We start from the raw sequence: 1,332 nt of genomic DNA, 5'->3' as shown, positions 1-1,332 counted from the left end.
AAAAAAAAAAATCACATTCAGCATTATTAATTATATAATACCTGATGATATATGAGAAAAAGAGATAGGTCTAAGAGAAGAAAGGGGAGCTGAAGGAATAAGAAAGTTGCTGTTGCTGAGAGTTCCACCAATCAATAAACTAGATCTACTACTAGATTTATCTAAATGAATTAAACAATATAAACACTGCAGGTGTGTGCAATAGTAGTGTACAAAAATATGTGTGGCATGATAAGGTGGGGGGAAAATTTGTAACTGTACGCTACCACTACTACTGCTGCTTATGACAAAAGTATTAGTAATAACAAATGATAAACTCCAAATTGTTGACTCTTGTAAAAAAATTAACACAAAATGATGACAAGAGTATGTAACATCTATTAGATTGTGTGCTGATAAATTTTTAAAAGCCAATAGATTTACTTGATGGAGTGGGTGACATAAAGTGAGTTAAGGAGTTGTATAGATCTGAAGAGATAGAAGCCGTAGGCATAATATTAAAACTAGTAACAGAAGTACTACTGATCAATGGAGAACTGCTACTGACCACTGGATCTATAGTAGATAATGATGAATAAATCATGAATATAATTACAATTACTAGTCTAACCTATTGTACAAGGTGTAGAATCTTCTTTAGCAATAAAGTTAGACCAGTAACTTGATTCCTTGTCATATTGTATTCCCTCTATAGTAGTATTGTATAATGTTTCATTACAGTCTATTCCTTCAAGATATATATAATGATTGCGACCATTAAGTACATTTTGTATTTGATAAAAATGCAACAGACAGTTCATTTGACAGGAACACAATGTTGTATTATATTGAATACAACGAGTGGATGATAATTTAGGAGGCAAGCCAAAACTATCTGGCAACAATAAAGTGATGAACAAGTTTACATCTTTAGCACAGTTAGTATAATGTGAAGACCAGTTAGTATAATGTGAAGACCAGTTATGTGTCACATTAAAAAAATTGAGATCAGAAAACACCTCACAATTGCCATCTTGAACACTTCCATTAAAGAAACTGACAGCACTTGATCTAAATGTATAACTTTAATTCATAAATCAGTTACTATTATAACTTACTGAGCATATGTACTGTAACAGGTATCTGAGTCTGCTTGTGATACTGGAATAGTCCCTCCACTACATGATAAACCTGTTGTATCCATAGATAAACTACATTATCATGAAATAGTCTTGCACTTACCTCTACAAGTCACTATAAAGTAAGCAACAAAGAGACTGAATTGAAACAGAGCAACTGATTTCATTGTGAAAAATCTAGCAAATATGCAGTGGGAGGGGCTTAGAGTACATT

General features: G+C 32.3%; 1 protein-coding gene across 1 annotated transcript; it reads right to left on the bottom strand.

Annotated features, from left to right (window-relative positions):
- Nucleotides 1–30: 30 nt before the first annotated feature.
- On the bottom strand, nt 31–1,311 carry LOC109590651 (uncharacterized). The gene is made up of 5 exons (XM_020006546.1): nt 1,222–1,311; nt 1,098–1,170; nt 611–1,050; nt 424–555; nt 31–161 (listed from the first exon to the last, which is right to left on the bottom strand). Exons 1-5 carry the CDS (start codon nt 1,283–1,285, stop codon nt 31–33), a joined length of 840 nt encoding a protein of 279 aa, XP_019862105.1. The 5' UTR covers nt 1,286–1,311.
- Between the last annotated feature and the right edge of the window lie 21 nt (nt 1,312–1,332).

This window comes from Amphimedon queenslandica, unplaced genomic scaffold (assembly GCF_000090795.2).
Source record: "Amphimedon queenslandica unplaced genomic scaffold, v1.1 AMPQUscaffold_9716, whole genome shotgun sequence".
NCBI lineage: Eukaryota > Metazoa > Porifera > Demospongiae > Haplosclerida > Niphatidae > Amphimedon > Amphimedon queenslandica.
Note: the sequence above shows the minus strand (reverse complement) of the source record. Positions and strands in the feature narration are given on the sequence as shown.